Genomic DNA, 15884 nt, shown 5'->3' with positions numbered 1-15884 from the left:
TGCTGGAGTTCTAAAAGAGAAAAAAACACAGCAAATCCAATTTTGAAGCCCAATCTACACACACAGTGAGGGAGCTGGATTTCTTTCAGACTGTATTCTAGAGAAGGGGGAAGACAAAAATTAGGTATTCCTTTACCTGGGGGCCAGGATGGCAACAGACAAGGGCAGTCACAGTGGGTTGATATTTCAGGACTGTGGGAAAGACATGGGTATAAGTTAGTCAATGAAAGGGAACATATGTGTAAACCAGAAGACTGTAAAAATACATCGGCAGTTAAAAATCAGTATAAAACACCAGCCGAGAGGATGTTCAAGATGTACAACTACAAAAATATATCATACAGTAAGAATATGGAAAGCTGAAGTTAATGTTAGGCTTATAATTAAAAAATCCTCAAGCCAAACAAAAAGTAAATAGTATTCTTATGCATAGTACTTCAGAACAGTGCTGTGTGCATGAAAGGAAAAAAGCTGAAGAATCACAATACCTTATTCATTCACAAAAAAAGTAGTTATATCTGGCTAACAACTATAAAAATCCAATATGCTAATGATAGAATTATACGATGGTTTGGTTGGAAGGGACCTGAAGATCATCCAGTTCCAACCCCCCTGCCATGGCCAGGGACACCTCCCAGTAGACCAGGTCACTCAAAGCCCTGTCCAACCTGGCCTTGAACAGTGCCAGGGACGGAGCATTCACAGCAAGCCACTCTCACAAAAAATATTTTCTTCCTGATATCTAACTTAAATCCCTTGTTTAACATTTGTTTATATGGTGGTAGCATAGATTCTTGTAGTCTTTACAATAACCTGTATTTCTCAGGAAATGCTATTTAATTTCCTAGAAAAACAAATTATGAGTCAAGGTATGATGTTACTTGTAAGCCTCTAGAAGGAAAAAAAGCCCACGCCAAGCTATTTATTTTTGATAAGAGTTTGTTTTGGTGCAGAAATGGAAGAATAGTTAATGTTTACAGTTTAAGTGGCCATCAGAATTGCGACTTGTCCTGAAAAATTACATTGAACACTTGAATTGTAAACCTTCATGTTACTTGTGTTCACTTCACTGTTGTATCAAAAAAGTCATATTCTTACAATAAATTCTTTCATGCTTCGTACATAAACTTACAAGGTGTTTTATCTAGATTGGCCAGTTTTAACGGAGAAAGATGAGCAAGACAAGTGTGAATGAAAAGACAATTTTACAGTTTTGGATTCAGTAAGCCTGAAGCACTGAGGTGCTCTGAAGATGATGGCAATTTCAAAAGCATAAAAGGAGCACAAGGAAAATACTGAATACTTGTACAGTACCCCTGTGAACAGAGATGTATAGTAATAGGTGGTCTTTGCTGAATATTGGGACAGTAGTAAGGAAAACCAGACAGCTTTGAAAGAAAACCACGTTATTAAACAGTTGGCGTTAATCTGTCTTGCTTAAACAATTCCCTAAGCTTATTAGCATAAGTTACACACCATGCTACTTTTAAAGACAAAAGCTCAGGATTTAAAAAGAATGGAATTTCTAAAAGAGGCTTTTAGGAGGAGGGAAGAGGGATATTGCTAAGTGACCATAAGACCCCAAGATAACAATCTTTTTAGGTAGGATATTTAAAAAAAGAAAAAGAAATTGAAAGTACTTTTAATAGAATTCAAACAAGATAACAGGAACTGCTGTGAAAGGGCTCAAAACTCTCCTGTGTGAAAAACAAACCATGTGCGCCACCTCCCGGGGTACAAAACACGAAGCACAGTAACCATGCGCCTCTAAGCTCTCCCAGGTAAGAACCCAACACTCTCAGGGTGGCTGACTGTCTTAAGGACAGGAACATCTCATTTATATACCTTCTTGATTTATAGCTTAGGTCAGTATACAGCAACAGTCCAAAATACTACTTGAATCCATTCCAGATGACCAGAAGCTTCATCTTCTCAAGTTGATGTTTTCTCTGTCCGATACTGAAACGAACTGATGAAAAGTTGAAGCAAGAACATCTCAGTCATTTGAGCATAAGCAGGAAAAATCACCTTGGAGCTAAATTTGCCTGCCTCTTCCCCTCCCTCCAAGGTTCAGATGAGATCTAAGGCAGTTCTGCATTCTTTTCAGAGCTGAAGCCGGAAGTTAGAATTGAAAATCATAAAGTACTAGGAAGAATTTGGATGGATATAATTTATCTGCTTTGAAGTTCATCTTAACAGGATTTAAAAAGACATACAGAATAGGTTCAAAGAATTAATATTTTATTTTATGCAGCATAAAATTTGAATTTTTACATAGTGTTTATCTGAAAATGGAAAGACCTGAAAGTACAAAGTATCAATTCTTGGAAAATTCAGTAATGGGGCTTGACAGTAAGTGGGATAGACATCCTAACATCACCCAAAGACTGAATTAAAAAGACTATACACGTTTCTTTCGAAGTTTTGATTCCATTTTCTTTTCAGTCAATGTTAAAAACATTGCCTATTAAAAAGAAAAAAAAAAAATCAGGTGAAGAAATGCCTGTACAAGATGAAATGATTTCCTTAAAGGTTTTCTTTAAGGTTAAAATTTCCTTCATCCTTTCCACACTTCCCAAATGCTATCGAATAACAGTTGATGTAGTATTAAAGACTTAAAAGATTTCTGCATTTCCGCATAAAATTTTCAATAAAAAAAATGTGAACTGCCCATTTCAGATAAATCTTATTTAAACACTCAACCTTGTATAGTTTATGCATACACAGAATATTGGTTAGCGAAGCAGTATTTTCCATGACACATTTCAGTAATTCTTGCCTTGGTGCTGTCAAGAAATTGTCAAGTTTTCTCTTCAGTACCATTTCAACATGCCGTTCTTGAGTCCATTTTTCTCCTCATAGTATTTTCCAAAGGACAGCTATGTTGCAAATACGGCCATTTAAACATTCAACTATGTGACTCCTCTCTAAAACCACAGGAATAAACATATCCTTTGCAGGTTTGACATGGCTCTGTGAAAATGTCTCTCTTCAAAGAGGGATGTGATGAGAAGGTGGTTACAAACAATGCAGTTTATTCAAGTATTCTGCCTAAGTACAATGCTCTAAAATCAGAGCAGGCTGAGTTGCTCAACTGGAAAAAAAGTGTTGTCTCAGTTGGCAAGAAGAGCCAACAGATAGTAAGGGTGCACTACAGTTGGTGGTAGGACAAAAAAATGGCAAGGTCTTCAAATAAGGGCTGTTCATCTGCTTAAGGAATGGTACTAGCTCTCACAGCATCTTGCGGTCCTCCTCTCCACCATATTTCATAAAGATAGAGACAAAGAATGTATAGGACCAGTGACCAAGCAGTTAAGTATTTCCAAGTGGGAAGTGAAAGAGGTTTAGGGAAGGTAGTTAAATGCACAAAGCAGTTCTTTGCACACAGACAAATTCAGGGACCACTGACACAGATGAAGTTTTGACTCCAGTTCTCCTCCTAATACTACTGCAAGTATTTTAAACCTAGAGTTACTTTCTAAAGCCTTACAAACTACTTTAAAACAGGTCTGTGAATGGTCACAAAAAAAAAACCATCTCTTTTGTCAGAAGGCTAATTTTGGCTATAGAGGTCTTCAGGACCTTTTAGAAACTTTTATTAGGAACCTTTCTTTTTGTGGGGGGAAGGAATGTGGGGAGTATAAGACAGAGAAATCTGAAGATTTACGGCCAGTAAATCTGAAGGACAGGAGCCATACTAAAATACATTGATTTTAAGTGATTATCATAAATTATAAAAAAATAGAGATAACACTTATTGAGGGCTACTTCCTTTTAAATGCTGAAAATTACCGTCTGTGTTCTACTTTCTGGCTAGCTTAAAAGAAATTCTGCATGTGCCTTCGTAGTCTAATATAAAATGCCCAGTATTTAAAAAAACTACCCAACCACAAAGATCCAGCCAAAGCCTAGGTACAGCGAAAAGGAAAAGCAAACACAAAACATTCTTATCTTACTGCACAGTCACCAATGCCAACATGTTTTAAAATAACCTGTTTTGTTGCTGACAAACAGACTATTGCTAGGGGTGCGGCATACGCACTTTGGTGAGCGGGTATCTAGTAACTGGCCAATGATTTACTTAAAGATGATCATGCCCCTCATTCACCTCTGAGTGGATAATTCCCAGTAGCAGCAATAGGTACCTTAGAGTTCACTGGCTTTCAAAATATCCAGACAATTGACCTCTTACCAAAGAAGCGAGGTGACTGACTGATGTTACACTTACAGCAGCTTGTCAGCAACTGCTCTCCACTTCTGCACTACTAAGGAGCCTCAGCCTTGATTTGGAAGAAGACTCAATTATTTAGCATCTCCATAGTTCACAATGCCTGCCAGCTTCAGCTCACCACAGCCCTTCTGTCAGTTAGTGCAAGCCATAGCAGTGGCTTTTGTGGTACAGATCTATGTCACTCACGGGTTTGGCTGAAGCCAACAACTGTATTTCAGATATGTTACTGACAAGCCATTATCAGGACTCTGGATTACTTGCAAGCCTGACCTAATGTCTAATTAGGCCCCAGAAACCAGAAAATCTGACTGGCTCAGAAAATTGCTCATATTCCATTACCAATCTGTCTTCAGTTCTCTGAGCAGCAGCAAGAACATCACAGCGAGAAATGAACAACTTCTCAGAGAGTCAAGTTTGACATGAACTAATGTCTTGGTAAATTGTACAGACCTTTCTTAAAATGATCAATCTGTTATGCTCTTAGTATTTTTAATGAAGGATAGTTTACTTATTTATCTTTCCACAATTTCCTTTATTTTCACCTCCATATGTCATTGTACCAGCACCCTTCATTATGCAGCTCATACCATTACTTACAAATATGAGGCTCATGTCTGAGATCAGGATATAACCAACCAACCTAGTTGTTGGAAACCTCTACAGAAATCAAGGAAATGTTCAGTAGCACAATCATACTGGATTATCAGAAAATTTAAGGACCACTCTCTCGGAAAACTTGCTGTGTTAAGCAACTCTCATAAACCTTTTCATATTTAAATGAAAAGCTTAGTATACAAACAGCTCATCCTTCAGTCAAACACAGGCAGCCAACACACAGCAAGTAACTGGGCAGAATACCCACAGGTTGACTTTAGTTGATAAAGAGTTTACTGTTGTTAAGCAACTGCTACATTAATAAGAAATATCAAAACTGATGGCTCTGTGATTATCACTAGTTAACCTGCACAGCATCAAAGCGGAGAACTGGAATGGTATGCTGCTTTGATATATTCCATTTAGATTGATTCAGCAGGCAAATCCTAAATTCCAGCTCTTTCACCTTAAAAACAGAACAATCTCCTTTCCCTAACTTCTTTTCCAGAGACTGAAAAAAAAAAAAAGGCTTTTTAATTTTTTTCTTCAGCATTTAAATTGAGCCAAAAAGCCTATTGTAATATTTCTAAACCTTGTGAAGGCAGTGGGATAGAACTAACATATTTGCATACCTGAACTCAGGTTTGACTACTTGAACTCAAATCACACATCTTCAAACACCTAACGATTGCGCTGGTAGCATCAGTTATCTAAAGGCTGCATCCTAAGAAACACAGTCTCTGACATTTTTATGGTACATGATATTACATTCACATTAGCAGAATGCTGGTTCTGCAAGAAATATTGATACATATATAAGGAATGGAGTGCTGCGATTTGGAGCATTCTGTCTTTCATAATAAATAGAGAATATTTTCTAGCACCATCTTTACTTAATGCTCTGATTTTTCTTTCTTTTTTTTTTTTTTTTTTGGTGTGGTCTAATCTTCTTTCTGAAGTTAGTTAAGAGGCGCACAAAATACCTGCCAGCACTCTCCTTTAAATAAAAATAGATCAGGTAAAGAGATCACCGGTAAGATACACTGGTAACACTGTAATCTGTCACTGTATTTCATCTTTCATAGAAAAATGCCTGAGAGCATTATTTTTCTTAATGTGCTGTAGGCTAAAAATGAACCCTCAAGGGTTTCTATTGCTCTTCTTGTTGCCAGAGCAACAAAGCAATACTCACCTAAATATCTGCCAGTGTAAGTATCAATTTACAAGCTGAGATGAAGTTTGTGCTGCTAGCAGATGTCACTAACAGCATTTTTACTAAAAGCCAAATTTTAGTGACAAGGGATGCCTTGAAAATTCAACAATATATTACTGTTTCATTTGTGCTACTTGATTATTGCTCCTATAACTCAAGTGCTTCTATTAAAATGTCTTGACCAATGTCACTCAAAGTGAAAAAGCAAAACTGAAAGGTTTTATATAAAATCTAGCACACTGAAAGGACTTTGTTAATCAACTCACGAGAAATCTTGCTTGCCATTAGAAAAGTATACCAAGAACCTTTCCCAGTAAATTCCTTCCTAGTATTCTTTGTGGTAAGGAGATTGGAGGGGGTGGGGAGAGGGAAGTAGCTAAGAAACATTTTAAAGAGCATACAAGTGTTACTACTTTCTGAATTGAAAAAGGGCTCATTGTTTACCACTGTACCAATCACAACATTCATGCTGTGTTTCTGTTTGAAACAGGTGACAGAAGCATTACTTATATTAACATACCATAGAAGAAGGAATACAATGTTAATATTATTTGTTATATGTAAAACCAAACATAGGAGGAGGATAAGGAACCAAATCACAGAATTGGAAACACCACCCTATCTTTTCAGAGCAAAGTATACTGCTTTAAGAAAAACTCAAGGGAACTTCTTTTTGTTATAATGTGTACTAAAAATCATAATTGTAAGACGTTAAAAAAGAAACATGGAAAATAGAATACAGAGAAACACCTAAGCTCTTCAGTTTCTTACATTTCTTATAATTTATCATTTTTCTCCTTTTAAAAACTAAGAGGCAAAGGAGGGAGGCAAACTCAAAAGTTCCTCCTAATTCCAAGAGAAATAATTTTCAGACATTGGATCACGACACCTATCATTTTACTGTATTCAGCCAAGCAATTTTAAAGTACAAGAATTAAAAAGGAAAGAAAACCACAGGCACTTCCAGTTATGAACTGAAATACATGAGTTAATTAATAAAAAACAAGAGTGCTTTATTTTCACACACATTATGTACACCTCTGTAAAAGCACCATTTCTGAAAAGAAGAAGTCTTTGCTTATTCCATGCAGTCAGATGCAGAGGCAGTGTGAATCAGAAAGCCATACTGAAGGGACTATAGGCAGAAAAGTTTCTAGGCAAGGGATTGGCAGATTCAGAGCCAAGCTTCCTTTTTGTCTCCTTGTTTCCCACACAGATATGCAAACTGCTCTGCCATCGAAATGCAAAGGAATTTTTTTCCCATTTTTTTTTTTTTTTTATTCCTTTCCCCTGCCCCCAAACCAGATAACTAATAGTTATCACAGGACTCCTCAACCTTGTATTGTTTATCTTTCAACCTCACTATGCCAGAGTTATAGGAAAGAGATGGAGGTCCTGCAATGCTCACTGACTTGATACAGGAAAAATTGTCCTGTTTGCAAAGAAAATACCATGTTCTGACCTTGGCATTAAGATTGTGCTTGTACAGTGGAGGTCTGGTCAAATACATTCTTTCCTGCTCTCTCCCACTATTGTTTTCAGTTTTACCATGTTTTTTTTCAGATATATCAAAAGACATGGCAGAACACAGACCTTAACTTTATCATCTGTCCAATACATATGAAGACCAGCCTTTTCTAAGTATCAGTCATCCTTAACTCTAAAAAACCCAACCAACCCCACAAAACCCCACATCAGGGGGGAAACTGAGAGGCTTTTCTTTTGTGCACCAAAGTGGAAAGTCATGAAGTGTTAATTTTTATAAAATCCACTACTTCAAAGCCAAGGAGTTGCATTTGGTTGTATGGAGCATCTTGTGCTTCAAGACCAGTTCTAAGCCACAGGCTTACCAGTGGTAGCATCCTTCTAAATTAAGAGAGGTAGTCTTGTTTTACACTAAGGCTGAACAGGTTTGTTCCCCAGTTTTCACCTCCTCAAACTATTTTGTAATGACACTCAGGAAGGGCGACCCTCTCAAGTGGCAGCAGTGATCTTGAGGAAAAAAACCCACAGACCAACATTTCTTCCTGATCTCATTTGCTTTTCTCTGCCACTTAAGTCTGGCCTTTCTCCCTCCCCCACATCATAAGCACAGTTTCAAAATGAATTGGTGTAAACATAAAGCAGTATTCATTTAATGCAATTAATCAGAAAGATTAAGTTTTTTCTCTTTTTCTACAGTCAGGGCTTGATTAGTTAGAAAATACTGACAGCTCTTTTTTTGTGAGAGGGATGGACAGTGGAAGAACAGCATGGTGTGGGGTTTTTTTCTCTCCTTTTTTTTTAAAAAAAAAAAAGAGAAGGTACTATTGAGAGCACTAAGGCTCATTTTACTGCAGTAGCAAATCCAGTACCGTAGCACTTAAGCGGTGGTTAACAGTGCTTTGGTTCAGAATCAGTGTTAGAAAATAAAGTTTAAAAAGTTATAATGCAGGATATTTGGCTGGATTTCAACAGCAATTTGCAATGAACGTAGAAAGGACAGAGGCATTGGCTTCTTCCCCTTGGCAAAGTACTTTGTTTTTCATTCTGTTTAAGTCCCAGATTTCACGATCAAGTTTCTCATTTCCATCGATGACGCACTAAGGAGGATTCGTCATTGACCACGTCATTGTCAGTGTAGCGATGCTGGCACCGTGGTGGAATAAGCAGCAGGATGATCAATATAAGGAGGATAATTCCACACAGGCTCATCAGAGCATAGGAAGCAATCCACAACACTGGTTCATGGAAAGAAACGCTCGAAACACAGTTGCTTGCAACATCTGCTGTTGTGAAAGGGCCTTCAATCTCAGATACTGGCGAGCCATCAACTTCTGAGAAATTACAAAAAGGAAAACATGAAGTCTGCAGACACCATTTAAAAGCAAATAACAAGAGATCTAGCCTAAATACCTGTCTCTTTCTCCCTCCATCATCATACACCTCATGTTTTCTTATATTTCTCATTGCAATAAAAATGCTAGTAGCCCATATTTATAAAATGGGAATCTGAAGCATAAGGAGGCCATGACACTCCCACATCTACCCAGACTGTCAATGAGAGAACAGTTAGTTAAATCAGATCTCTTGCAGATGAAGTTAAAGCCCAAGCCACTGAATCACCTTTTGTCTCTGGACTAACCTTTCAGAAATGTCAATTTAACAAAGCTTAAAAATCCTACAACATCTACACTGGAGTAGATCAGGTCCTGGGCAGTTTATTTCCAGCATTCAAAACAACTGGAAGAGTACCTCAGATGATTCTTACATCTTCTGGGTTTGCTATCTACCAGGGTCTTAGGGAGCAGCACGCAGGTTCATTAGCTTCACAGATACCTTAAAGGACTGTATCCTAAACACAAGGTGCAGGGTGGAAAGCAGTACAGATAACTCTTGTGAGTGGAGGTGAAAATTCAGAAGGAAGAGGAAGTGAGGCAGAAGAGCTGGGTGAAGGCTGTCCAGAAAAGGGGAGCACTGGAGAAAAAGGTCAGTGTCAGGAGCGAGGAGCTGGGACATGAAGGAGCAGTGCTGTTGGGCAGGGAGGGAGAAGCTAACAAAGCAGCTCGAAAAATGGAGATGACAAAGCTAAGGCAAGAAGCATGAAGGGGTGCCTTGGCAGCTCCATTCTTGAACAGCTATCCATCTCGGTAACATCAGAGACTGTGTGACTTGTTTCCTTGCCATCACAATCCCCTACTTGTTAAACCAGTATTTGCTAAAAAGAGTTATGCTGCTCATGGTTGTCACAGTAACCGTGGCAAGAGCAGCAAAGTTCACCCGAGTTGTGGACAGGGCTACCTGTATTGTAAAGGCAGAGCAAGTGAGTTGCCTAGGGCAACAAAAATTTAGAGCATTTCATATCTGCTCGTGTGTGGCCAGGGAAGGATGGATACCTTTTAGCTTGCTTGGGGCAACTAGGGGTCTGCAGTTAGTACTGTCTGTGTCTTAACCAGGCTTCCAAACAGTTGTAATTCACTTCTCTGGTCAGATACTTCAAGACACGTTTGTGTATTTCTTATAAAGGCCTCAGTTTTAACCTTCCTTTGTTTCTTGTTTGCTTTATACACAGACAAATTCTTGCCAAATTCTAAGTCATCCTGCCTGCTGAAAACAGTGTTTCTTATTTACACATATCTTAGGCATGACTCCTGAAAGTATGTTTAAAGAGTTTAGTATAAAATACCCTTTGGAAGGAAGAGGGAAATCTGCGTTTTGGAAAAGCAGGAAGGTGGTCTTTACGATTTTTTGTGGAGAAACAAACGCAGAATAGGTGGGCTGCTCTATCTGCAATTTACTGGGACTGATTTTAGCTGGTATTCAGACTCTGGCCTCCTAACACCTCATATTACTTTAAGCTTTAAGTCTTATTAAAATTAAGAGACTTAATTCAAGTTAATTGCAGGCTGCTGTTGAAAGAGACAGTCCTGCTTGCCCTCAGTTTTGTCCCTCAGTGCCTCTTTTGTGTAAGTGTTAATAACTGGTTGGCTGCAAGGACAGTCAGGGCAATTCACTGATTAGACAGAAAACCAACCTTTCAAAACAAACAAAATGCCCAAACGAGGAATTTTCTGTAGAATCACTCAACTGAACCAACCCCTTCTCCAGCTGCAAGCGTGGGAAGACTCCTTTAGCAGCAATAAGCTGCTGGAGTGGAGAGGGTGAAAGCTGAGGCTGCATGCACAACCACTGCAATAACACTGGTGAATATCAAACATGTAGTATCTCAGCTCATCAGATGGCAATAAACTGGTCCCTGTACCTTATACTGTCAGCATATCTTTGCCAAGACATGGCTGTTACACAGATATGGTAAAGGAGCTGCACAGCAGTGGACAGACTTGTAGAAGACTACCTAGGAGGTCTGTGGCAGAAATCAGTTTTGTTCGGAGTCCCGCTACTGCAATTTGTCTACCATGTAATTGTTTTTTCTGGACATCTCACCCCCTTGCATCATTTAATCTGTCTTTATGAAGTTCTGCAGCAGAACCAAGCTAAACAATATATAATACTAATGTGAAATGCAAGGTATTACTACCTAGGAATTTAGTGTTTTGAAGAAGTGAAAAAAGCAGCATAATTTTCCATGTTGGAGACAGCTTTGAAAATATACAGTCCCTAATTACTCATTATTTGGCTTGAGTGCAACAATTACTCCTATTAAAAAAGGCAATACAAAACTGTTGCCATAGTGGCCAACATTTTAAATTACATTTTGAGAATACTTGATAGCAGCACAGCCTCTGGTTTCTTCCCTCCAAAACCAAAAATTTTCCCTCACTGTCTTCCACACCCAGTGAAAGTGAGAGGAAATCAAAAGCGAAGAAATTTACCTAAATTGTTCAAACAAGCCCTTAACATAAACTAACAGTCACACCCCCATAGCTTATTACACATTAGATGAATTAGGGTATTTTGGCATATTTTTTTAGAATATCTGGTAGCTACCTACAATAAATTCTTGATGTCGAATAAATAAGATTTTCATTATTGATGATTACAGGACAAAAATGGCACCCTTGTAAAATGCTGGTTTATGACATTTGTGTAGAATTTTAACACACTCACCATCTTGGGTGGTTTGGAAAGGAAGCAAACCTGAAGTTAGATCAGATTTATCGTAAAACTGTAAATTGTGGCTTGGAAGGGGCCCCTGAAAGTCACCTAGTCCAGCCTCTTACTCCAAGCAGGACTGTCACCATCAATAGATCAGGTCACTTGCAGCTTTATCCAGCCAGGTCTGGTAAAACCCTGAGGATAGAGACGCACTGATCCCCCTGGACAGCCTGTTTCAGTGCTGTGCCACCTCCCTGGTGAAGAAGAAATTCCCCATGTCCAACTTGAGCCTTCCTGAATGTTAACTGGTGGGTGTTGCCCTTTGTTATGTAGTTTCACTTGCACTCAGTCTTGGCTTGCATTCAATTTAGGGCCCACTATAATATCTCGCTGTTCTTCTGCAAGGCTGCTATTCAGCCAGTCCCTTCCCAGACTGTACCCATGAATGCTGGTTTTCTCCTTGAGGCGCAGAACCTTTGCACTTCTGTTCACTGAAACTTGAGGTTTCTGCTGCTCAGTCCTCCAGGTTACCAAGGTCTTTCTGGACTGAAGCTCTGCTATTCATGCCATCCATTCTCCCAAGTTCAGTACCCACAAATTTCGATGCATTCTGTCTCATCACAGTTTAATGTAGAAGTCATTTAAGGTTAGAGTGTTTGGTGCACTTCTTTCCTAAAAACCATCTAAGTGCTGCTCTTAGGATCTTCTCACTTACTACAAAAATACTAGACGTCTAATTGTGCTTGATGCCAAGGTACCATTAGGTCGCTTCACCAATACTGCCTAGTTGATCTGAACATAGTGTCTCAAGAAGAAACCTGATCCAAGCCTTTTCTAGTCATCCTGTAAATAGTAAGTTATCCCTGAAATTATCAACAGGCAGCTTGAAACAATCTGAAATTAGTAATGGGCAGAATTAAGTCTTAAAGGACTTCCCATATTTAGGAAAAAGCAAATTTCTTTTCTTGCTACAATAGAATAGCTTCCTGCAGGAATCTAACTCTCCTAACTCTTGGTACATCCTGGAGAACGAAAACAGTGCAAGTATTGCAGAATAAGCCAGTTTTCATGTCTAGTCAAGTCTCAACAGAAAGTTCAATGATGTTAAAGCCTTTAGTCCTGTTCCCCTCATTTTTATATTTATCACACACCTGTTTAACATCTTGTAAAAACATGGGCTTAAATTAGTGTTAACACTCTATTGTAAACAAGAAAGCATAGGTCATTGCAAAGCCACACCAAATGGTCTTTTATATTTCAGTATTTCTGAAAATTTATGCCGCCAGTCATTCAATTTAATTTATGTCCACGAACAGACTAAAAAGCTCCAAATAAATTACATTAATATAGTTGCTATGAAGGACATAGCTGGCCTCATCAGGAAGCCAGTTAGGCAGCTTGATCCCTCACACTGCAGTGACTGCTAGCCACTCTCAGTTGTGGTTTTCTGATGAAAGCAGTGTTAAATACGGAAATCACAAGCTGTGTTGGAATGAATTCAAATCAACTGGCACATCCAGCAAAATGTCATCTGCCCCATGAGTGCAGTCTGACAAATCAGTGTATCTTGTCTCAGTCAGTGGCTTGTGTCATCTGATTTCTCAAGAAGCTAAGTTCCCATGATGCTAGGTTAGACATATGCATGAAACATGGACAAAGAAATAAGGAGGAAATGCCTTCTAGCACCAGCTGGGTATTATTACGTGTCCAAGCTCATGCAAATTCAGATTTCATTTCTACTCAGCAAGCTCAGGTGTTCCTCTTTACACAAGGTTGGCAGAGCTACTTGGAATGGCCAAACTCTATACTTTTATGTAGCAATATTAACACTAAGGTGTTATTATGGTTAACCAGTTCTTTCTCTTAACAAAGCTGTGCTGTCAAAGTGTTCTTACGAGTATCAGCTGACTTGTGTCCCCTGCTGACTACATGTTGGTCAGTGTGTTCTGTCAAAACGCCCCCTCCCCTCTCCATTAATGGTTGCAGCGTGACAGGGACAAGAGGCAGCAATATGCTTGCTGAAATTGCAGTTAGAAAGCATAAGGAAAAATGAAAGGCAGGAAAACCTGGTTTGCAGTATTTGTCTAGTTACACTTTCCTTCCAGACACATTCGAAACGTGTCTTTCATCACTGCATGGTACCTCATAGAGGTCCACATCAATATCCAGATTTTCTTTCATAGTAAGCTCAAAGATGACAATTTTCAGCCCATTAACAATGGAGAGATTAAAAAAAAAAAAAAAAGGCTTTTAAAATGCCCTGGAGCTACAATTCAGCTGCCTAGTATCTCTCCTCTTTTTCCCCTCAATTAGCGGGTTGCATTAAGCATTCAACCACTTATTGCCCTTACCCTCTCTAACATAAACACTGGGGATTAGAGAAGCACTGTCAGCAGTAGTTCTTTCCTCACGAAAATCTCAGATGATACAATGTTTTCCATGTGTCACCAGTTCTGTCTAGGACAGAAACTTAGGTATGGGTTCATGTCCCTTCCCTCCTCTCCCACTTGAATGTTCCTGTGGTGACAAAGCAATGTCTCAACAACATGGGAGGAAACCTCCAAACTTCTGTTTTTAACGACACTTGATGAGATAAAAGAAATCATGAAAAGGCAAACCGACCAGCACTTTAAAATAATCCAAAAAACATGAGCTTTTTCACATTTCCTCAGCAGATAATTAAAAAATCAATGACTTTCTACTTACACTGAGAAAACTATTTGTTTAGAACCAACACAACACAAGTCTTTATCCGAGTCCCATTTTCATCTTAGCTCTTTCTTACTGAAAGAAAGAGAGGCTGAAAAGGCACAGTTTACACTAAAAGAAAAGTGCGAGTAAGGTACTTTACTACACATTCCAAAAGTTAGTTGAAGAATTAATTTATCTACAAATTAGAACAGGAACTACACAATAATGAAGCTGCATTAAAAACAGGAACTTGTCTCATGTAACTGTTGGGGAAACTGCACACAGAGGAAGATGTCTCAAAAAGATCTTCTCTCAGAAGGAAGAATGCAGCTAAGATACCCAGAGCTGAGGCTGATCTACTTCATGCCAAAAGACTTGTGTGCAATACAGCTTTCCCACCCCACCCCTTGAAATGTGAGTAACTTGGGATTGCTCAAAACTATACCCTTCACACGTCATGAGTAATCACGTTTTTCCCCATCAGATAAGTGTCAAGGTTTTCTCTGAGAGAGCAGGTGTTTCCTCACCCAGCAAGTCCTGAACTGTATTTCTCTTACCTGCACACGGACTCACTGCAAAGCCCACTCTCCTCTGGGCTCTGTCAAATATTACATAGAAGCCTTCCATGACTGTAGCACCAATAACTAGAGCATTTGTGGAGGAAGAGATGCCAAATCGGTAGCACTGTAAAGTCTCTCCTATTCCAAGGATAGGTTGAATATAAAGCTATTAAAAATAAAATAAAATAAAATAAAATAAAATAAAATAAAATAAAATAAAATAAAATAAAAATGACAGAGTGTAAGAAGCAACACCACACAGTACTTAGAAGTTCAGACTTCTTGATTTTGATATTCAAGCACTCAAACTCCACTGGAAATAGAGAATGAATTGGGGCAAGAAGATTTCTGTACATGATTTAAAACTGGTTAGAGCTCACATGCAGGTAAGATGTAAAGCTTTCAGATTCTACGCTTAAATTTGAACACAGTCGGTCACTTATGTGAAGGTCAACAGCAAATTCACGAAAGCCACTTTTTATTGTATTTTCCATTAGGGAAAGATAGCTGAGAAAGAATTTGGTGTATGAACTCAAATTAGAGAATAATTTTATTATTTAAAAGATTATCAGGATGGAATTGATTCAGAAAGCATTCAGTGTCAGCTTTCAAGGCTCTAGATTCATAAATTCAAGTCACATTTTACCCCTTCTGTCCTCAGGGAAGATGAAAGATTGCCAAGCTACATGATCAATACAGAAAAAGCTTATCATAAGGTTTTACTATATTTCAAGTTAAAAATACACTTAATTAATAGGTTCATTCTGCCCTCTGCTTCTGACCATCCCCCTGAGGTAAAAGACTGTATTAGCAATGTTAGAGGGTACTAGCCTGTATTGCAGCCTATACCAGGAGTGGAAGCCAGAAAGGAAAAATAAAAGTGGCAATTTTTTTTCTAAAAGCTGGGATGGAATATTTAATGTTAAAAGGTAAGAAACCAAGTTACAGAAAATGGTGAAGACATCACATGAATGCCACAGAAACCAGATCAGTTTGCTCTCCAAAATGAGAAGATAAAAACAAAACACACACATTCTGTACTCACATTTAATATGATTAA

At 38.5% G+C, this 15884-nt stretch overlaps 1 protein-coding gene across 1 annotated transcript in view; it reads right to left on the bottom strand.

Moving 5' to 3' along the window:
* Positions 1-8600: 8600 nt before the first annotated feature.
* Positions 8601-15884, bottom strand: part of BACE2 (beta-secretase 2) — a gene marked incomplete at both ends in the record, with an annotated part of 44942 nt that continues 37658 nt past the window's right edge. The window contains 2 exon segments of the mRNA XM_080613109.1: positions 8601-8854; positions 14822-14990. Coding sequence (XP_080469235.1) covers positions 8601-8854; positions 14822-14990 — 423 coding nt within the window.

Source organism: Psittacula echo, assembly GCF_963264785.1.
Source record: "Psittacula echo genome assembly, chromosome: 3".
In the NCBI taxonomy this organism is placed as follows: Eukaryota; Metazoa; Chordata; class Aves; order Psittaciformes; family Psittacidae; genus Psittacula; species Psittacula echo.
Note: the sequence above shows the minus strand (reverse complement) of the source record. Positions and strands in the feature narration are given on the sequence as shown.